Raw genomic sequence first — 7,500 nt, 5'->3', positions numbered from 1 at the left:
CTAACAAGCAAGCTCAGCCCAGGTGACAAAAAGTAACGCAAAAGTAATGTGACGCATTACTTTTCATAAAAAGTAACTAAGTAATGCAATTAGTTACTTTTTGGGGGAGTAACGCAATATTATAATGCATTACTTTTAAAAGTAACTTTCCCCAACACTGGTGATGTGTTCCTGTGTGTCAGGTGGCGATGCAGAACCAGATCAACACAAACCCCGAGAGTCCCGAGACTCTGACCATCCACACGTCCACTCCGCAGTTCATCATCGGCCCGGGAGGAGTCGTGAACCTCACCGGGATCGTCTCACCGGGACACAGCAGCAAACACACAGGTGACGGCGGATCCTGAGCATGAGCTCGATGAAAGAGGCCTTTGTGCACACACACACACTTGATCTGACGCATGACATGATTGTGCGTTTGCCCTCCGCACAAGAAAATTGCTGTTATTTGCACAAACAGAGGATCATCAAAGCCTGTGATTAGAGCGAGAGATGAGCTGATGTTCCTGATGCTGCTGTTCAGAATAAGTGCATTTTGAGTGGAAATATTGAGCATCTCTCTCTCTCTCTCTCTCTCCTCTCTCTCTCTCTCTCTCTCTCTCTCTCTCTCTCTTCTCTCTCTCTCCTCTCTCTCTCTCTCCTCTCTCTCCTCTCTCTCTCTCTCTCCTCTCTCTCCTCTCTCTCTCTCTCTCTCTCTCTCTCTCTCTCTCCTCTCTCTCTCTCCTCTCTCTCTCTCTCTCTCTCTCTCTCTCTCTCCTCTCTCTCTCTTTCTCTCCTCTCTCTCTCTCTCTCTCTCTCTCTCTCTCTCTCTCTCTCACACACACTCTCTCTCTCTCCCTCTCTCTCTCTCAGACGAGCTCACCACTGCAGACACAGTGGACGGGGCCATCCAGCAGGTCGTGAGCTCTGGAGGTCAGCAGGTCATCACCATAGTAACAGACGGCATACAGCTGGGCAACCTGCAGACGGGCACGGGCATCAGCCAGCCCATAATAGTCACCATGCCTGATGGGCAGCAGGGTGAGTGACACGGAAGCGCTCGATATCTGGATTCTCATCTTCATCTTTTAGATGCTGTTCTCAGTTGATGAACGACTAAAACTTCACTAAACGATGTCTGCAGCTTATGCCATCCCATAATCACAATAAGCTACGATACTTTTGATATGAAAGAAAGTCTCAGCTTTCAATTTCTGTCAGTTTCATAATGAAGTTCAGTCAGTAAATGTGTGTTTGTGTCTCTTTAATGTTGAACCGATCAACTGTTCCTCTTTACTACTAGTTACAGCAGCAAATAAACATGATGAACATCAGAAGGAATGTTGAAGGATACAGAACAACTTCCTGAAATCAATCATGTCTCAAATAATCCATCAATTAGTGTTTCAACTGCTGAAAAAGTATGAGTGAGTGTGATTGTCAGTGTGTGAGTGTGATTGTCAGTGTGTGAGTGTGATTGTCAGTGTGTGAGTGTGATTGTGAGTGTGAGTGTGTCACACGTCACGTCTCATTTATTTATATAGCGCTTTACTACACAGAGTGTTTCAAAGCAGCTTTACAGAGATAACAGGAAAATAATGCAAAGTTTGTTTCTAGAAGAAAATAGCGTCACAGTCCAGCTGAAGTAAGTTCAGTGATGGTTCATTTCTATTGTAAAAAAGTTATTAATTTAGTTCATATATATATAGCCGCTCTGGTCAAACCGTGATGTCATCGTCCAGCTCAGTTCAGTTCTCATATAATGGTGTCAATGCAGGAGATCAATAATATTGTAGAATATTAAATGAAATGTTAAATTTAATGTCCCCAACTAACCAAGCCAAAAGCCAATGGCAACAAAGGTGAAAAAAGGCCTAACCCAAACCAAAACTCGAACGAACGAGCAGTGTATGATTATGATTCAGGCAGCATTACAGGTCAGAGGTCAGATTGGATTGTAACAATCAGAATATTATCCAGTTCCATCTGGTTGTAGATCGGAGTCACGCCGGTATGGAGACGAGTTTGTTGAGGATCAGTGCCGATGGCTGTCGGGATGCGTTCAGATCCGGCTGACTACATCATGTGTTGTGGTCGGGTCTAGACGCAGGTCCACCATCTGATCTGGATACGGCCCGGATCCGGCTGACTACATCATGTGTTGTGGTCGGGTCTAGGCGCAGGTCCACCATCTGATCTGGATACGGCCCGGATCCGGCTGACTACATCATGTGTTGTGGTCGTGTCTAGACGCAGGTCCACCATCTGATCTGGATACGGCCGGATCCGGCTGACTGCATCATGTGTTGTGGTCGTGTCTAGACGCAGGTCCACCATCTGATCTGGATACGGCCCGGATCCGGCTGACTACATCATGTGTTGTGGTTGTGTCTAGACGCAGGTCCACCATCTGATCTGGATACGGCCTGGATCCGGCTGACTACATCATGTGTTGTGGTCGTGTCTAGACGCAGGTCCACCATCTGATCTGGATACGGCCGGATCCGGCTGACTGCATCATGTGTTGTGGTCGTGTCTAGACGCAGGTCCACCATCTGATCTGGATACGGCCCGGATCCGGCTGACTACATCATGTGTTGTGGTCGTGTCTAGGCGCAGGTCCTCCATCTGATCTGGATACGGCCCGGATCCGGCTGACTACATCATGTGTTGTGGTCGTGTCTAGACGCAGGTCCTCCATCTGATCTGGATACGGCCCGGATCCGGCTGACTACATCATGTGTTGTGGTCGTGTCTAGACGCAGGTCCACCATCTGATCTGGATACGGCCTGGATCCGGCTGACTGCATCATGTGTTGTGGTCGTGTCTAGACGCAGGTCCTCCATCTGATCTAGATACGGCCGGATCCGGCTGACTACATCATGTGTTGTGGTCGTGTCTAGGAGCAGGTCCACCATCTGATCTGGATACGGCCCGGATCCGGCTGACTACATCATGTGTTGTGGTCGTGTCTAGACGCAGGTCCTCCATCTGATCTGGATACGGCCCGGATCCGGCTGACTACATCATGTGTTGTGGTCGTGTCTAGGAGCAGGTCCACCATCTGATCTGGATACGGCCCGGATCCGGCTGACTACATCATGTGTTGTGGTCATGTCTAGACGCAGGTCCTCCATCTGATCTGGATACGGCCCGGATCCGGCTGACTGCATCATGTGTTGTGGTCGTGTCTAGACGCAGGTCCTCCATCTAATCTGGATACGGCCCGGATCCGGCTGACTGCATCATGTGTTGTGGTCGTGTCTAGACGCAGGTCCTCCATCTGATCTGGATCCGGCCCGGATCCGGCTGACTACATCATGTGTTGTGGTCGTGTCTAGACGCAGGTCCACCATCTGATCTGGATACGGCCTGGATCCGGCTGACTGCATCATGTGTTGTGGTCGTGTCTAGACGCAGGTCCTCCATCTGATCTGGATCCGGCCCGGATCCGGCTGACTACATCATGTGTTGTGGTCGTGTCTAGACGCAGGTCCACCATCTGATCTGGATACGGCCTGGATCCGGCTGACCACATCATGTGTTGTGGTCGTGTCTAGATGCAGGTCCTCCATCTGATCTGGATACGGCCTGGATCCGGCTGACTACATCATGTGTTGTGGTCGTGTCTAGACGCAGGTCCACCATCTGATCTGGATACGGCCCGGATCCGGCTGTGTGAGTATGTTACTCGCTGGTCTCACTCAGTGTGTGTTCCTGCAGTGCTGACGGTGTCGGACACAGAGGTCGCAGAGGAAACGGTGATCAGCGACGAACCGTCAGTCAAACGGCAGCGAGTGAAAGAAGAAGATGAGGATCAGACGATAGAAACACAAGACATTCAGATCCAGCAAACGCTCTCGCTGGAGGACTTCCAGGTGCGACACACACACACACACACACACGGCCCACAATCCCTGTCACACCAGCATCTGACACATAACATGTACATGTTTTATCCAGTGATGAACATGTAAACAGTCTGACTGTGTGTGTGTGACAGGAGAAAGTGTCTCTTCTGAAGCAGCTGGAGGAGGCGAACCGTGAGGCGCAGAAATACCGACAGCAGTTCCTGAAGAAGGAGCAGGAGGCCGAAGCGTACCGGCAGAAGCTGGAGGCCATCACACGCCAGAGCGGGAAGAAACACATCTAACATACACACACACACGGCCATCACACGCCAGAGCGGGAAGAAACACATCTAACACACACACACACGGCCATCACACGCCAGAGCGGGAAGAAACACGTCTAACACACACACGGCCATCACACGCCAGAGCGGGAAGAAACACATCTAACATACACACACACACGGCCATCACACGCCAGAGCGGGAAGAAACACGTCTAACACACACACACACACTCGGCCATCACACGCCAGAGCGGGAAGAAACACGTCTAACACACACACACACACGACCATCACACGCCAGAGCGGGAAGAAACACGCCTAACACACACACACACGGCCATCACACGCCAGAGCGGGAAGAAACACGTCTAACATACACACACACACACACAGCCATCACACGCCAGAGCGGGAAGAAACACGCCTAACACACACACACACGGCCATCACACGCCAGAGCGGGAAGAAACACATCTAACATACACACACACACACACAGCCATCACACGCCAGAGCGGGAAGAAACACGCCTAACACACACACACACGGCCATCACACGCCAGAGCGGGAAGAAACACATCTAACATACACACACACACAGCCATCACACGCCAGAGCGGGAAGAAACACATCTAACATACACACACACACGGCCATCACACGCCAGAGCGGGAAGAAACGCATCTAACACACACACACACGGCCATCACACGCCAGAGCGGGAAGAAACACGTCTAACACACACACACACACACGGCCATCACACGCCAGAGCGGGAAGAAACACGCCTAACACACACACACGGCCATCACACGCCAGAGCGGGAAGAAACACATCTAACATACACACACACACAGCCATCACACGCCAGAGCGGGAAGAAACACATCTAACATACACACACACACAGCCATCACACGCCAGAGCGGGAAGAAACGCATCTAACACACACACACACGGCCATCACACGCCAGAGCGGGAAGAAACACGTCTAACACACACACACACACGGCCATCACACGCCAGAGCGGGAAGAAACACGCCTAACACACACACACGGCCATCACACGCCAGAGCGGGAAGAAACATGCCTAACACACACACACACACACACACACACCCGGCAGAAACATGCTTGAAACGCACACACACACTCTCACACACACACACATGGCAGAGCGGAAAGAAACACGCCTAACACACACACACACACATACGGCAGAGCGGAAAGAAACACGCCTGAAACACACACACACACACTGGACACACTGTGCTTTCTGTGCCCGGATCAGTGTCGTTCATTAGGGGCCGAGCTCTGAAGGTGTGTGTGTCGTATCCGTCAGTGTTCTCATCATTACTCTTCCCTCTTCTGCTCCTGACCCCATCGAACTGCTTATAGGAAATGATGTAATTTGGCACACAGATGGAGGACAGTCTCATCATTAACTCCCTCTAGCGCCACTTTTCATGTTTATTCTAATTACTTGTGAATATTAAATAAATTCTTGGCTCAAGATGTCTTTTTCCGTCATTTAGAATTTTACGGAAAAAAAAGGATTAGGGTTAGGGTCAGGGTTAGGTCAGGGTTCATGTCATCACAAGCATGAAGTGTGTGCTGGAATGGGAGATATGAACTGAGGAGATATGAAATTTGGATATTTTTGCTTTCAACTTCTGAACGATATGCCCAAAAATCATAAAGTCTCTTTTAATTCAGTGCAATTTAACCGAGTTGAATGAAACCCAATTATTGCATGTCAACTAGTTTTATTTTTTTGAATTTTGTCGTAAAATGCTGTAATTTTCGCATGTATCGTTACAGAACTCGGTGTGTGTCATGGCCTGAAGGTACTCGAAAGGTTTTGCCTATTTTAATGAAACCGTTGGTCAGATGATCTACAGACCATTCCAGCACAAACGTATTAAAAGTTTTTGATAGACCAAACTGTAATTGCATCCAACATCAATGAAATTGTTCGCATGATGCCAAAATTATTGAGTGTGTTATTGTCCTCACACTGACCCACATCAGTTTGGTCACAGCGCCACCTATTGGTCAAAAGTCATAACGATTAAATCACATTGAAAGTGATTGTATTTGTGATTTTTTTTTTCAGCTATTTTGACTAAAATAAACAAAAAATCTCTTTAATGCCTCATTGCTGCAGTTGTCTGATAATCATCGTGCCTCTTTCTGCTTGACCCCTCATCGCCGCTCGCAGCTATATTTCACTGTTTCAGCTCTCGTCAAAAGCTTATAGAGTCTGTGGGCAACGTGGGATCGATTCTGACACATATCCTCCATCGGCCTCTGAATAACGAGGAAAAAAAAACTCAAAACGTTTAATTGTGAAATAATGTGACGATGTTTTATGCTCTAGATTGAGTTTCATCTACAGGTCGCATCTGAACAAGTCTTTCATCATCAGACTCCGTTAGATTCAGTTTCCTCACTGATCATCAACATAAATCAAACATTCTTGTGTTTATAGCTTCCACATGCCTGTTGTTTGTGATGCAGTATTTCTGTAAAGATTATTATATTTAAAAGACAAACTGGATGGATTTTGTTTCTTTGAGGAGGATCTCAGCTTCACTCAAACTGACTTTTGCTATGTAAAAATGCTGAATAAATGCACAATAAAATGTTTTTACAGTATTCCAGCATCTGTAAGAGTCTGTAGAGGGAATATTGTTGTTGGGATTGTTCAAACACACTTATTGTAGATATGGATTGATGTTTCCTCAGTGCTCATAAAGATCTGTGTTTGACGGACACTCACCTACAGCCTGAATCAATGGTGTCTTTGTGGAGTGTGTGTGTGTCGGTTTACGTCAGTGGGCAGTGGCTATAAGAGTGTGTGAGAGCTGGAGCGGCTCACACACACACACAGCGCATCTTCCTCTGACCGACGGGATGCAGGAGCAGGAATACATGCAGAGAGGTAATGAACCTCTAATAATTATACAAGAATGGCTTTATATTAGTTTTGCAGCTATAATAGAGTTTAGCTTTAATAACTCTTGATCCATAGATGAAGGACTGCTGGTTATTTCCTGAACATTAGACATTGAGGACTTTTTATCACTTTAAATTGTTTGCATGCTATTGTTATCTTCTGAAGTATTGTAAGGTCATTTTCTTGCATTAAATTAATTTTATATTGATGTTCTGCTGTAATATGTGTGTGTCGGTACTCTTCATCTATTGTTTTATTACTTTTCTCTAATGTTGTACAGTCTTGTATTGGCCGTGACCTCAGGCTCACAGTGCCCAGCAAGCAATTTTGTTTTGCAAGACATTGCTTTGTCTAATAGCCGTCTAATATTTGTTTAATTGCTAAATTGTGATTACAGATTGACCATTACATGAAATTACACTTG

At 47.2% G+C, this 7,500-nt stretch overlaps 2 protein-coding genes across 8 annotated transcripts in view; both read left to right on the top strand.

Moving 5' to 3' along the window:
• Positions 1–5,630, top strand: part of gabpb1 (GA binding protein transcription factor subunit beta 1) — a 10,580-nt gene extending 4,950 nt beyond the window's left edge. For 6 of the 7 annotated variants that reach the window (XM_082182114.1, XM_082182112.1, XM_082182115.1 and 3 more), the window contains 4 exons: positions 183–330; positions 853–1,020; positions 3,704–3,858; positions 3,984–5,630. In XM_082182114.1, coding sequence (XP_082038240.1) covers positions 183–330; positions 853–1,020; positions 3,704–3,858; positions 3,984–4,133 — 621 coding nt within the window. In that variant the 3' untranslated portion in view covers positions 4,134–5,630. Of the gene's footprint in view, positions 1–182; positions 331–852; positions 1,021–1,975; positions 2,240–3,703; positions 3,859–3,983 lie in introns of those variants that run through there. The other variant, XM_082182116.1, reaches the window with a different exon arrangement.
• A 782-nt stretch (positions 5,631–6,412) lies between these two features.
• Positions 6,413–7,500, top strand: part of hdc (histidine decarboxylase) — a 17,637-nt gene continuing 16,549 nt past the window's right edge. Inside the window, exons 1-2 of the mRNA XM_082182106.1 lie at positions 6,413–6,550; positions 6,866–7,061. Coding sequence (XP_082038232.1) covers positions 7,034–7,061 — 28 coding nt within the window. The 5' untranslated portion in view covers positions 6,413–6,550; positions 6,866–7,033. The remainder of the gene's footprint in view (positions 6,551–6,865; positions 7,062–7,500) is intronic.

This window comes from Leuciscus leuciscus (genome assembly GCF_965113295.1).
Source record: "Leuciscus leuciscus genome assembly, chromosome: 10".
Lineage (NCBI taxonomy): Eukaryota > Metazoa > Chordata > Actinopteri > Cypriniformes > Leuciscidae > Leuciscus > Leuciscus leuciscus.
Note: the sequence above shows the minus strand (reverse complement) of the source record. Positions and strands in the feature narration are given on the sequence as shown.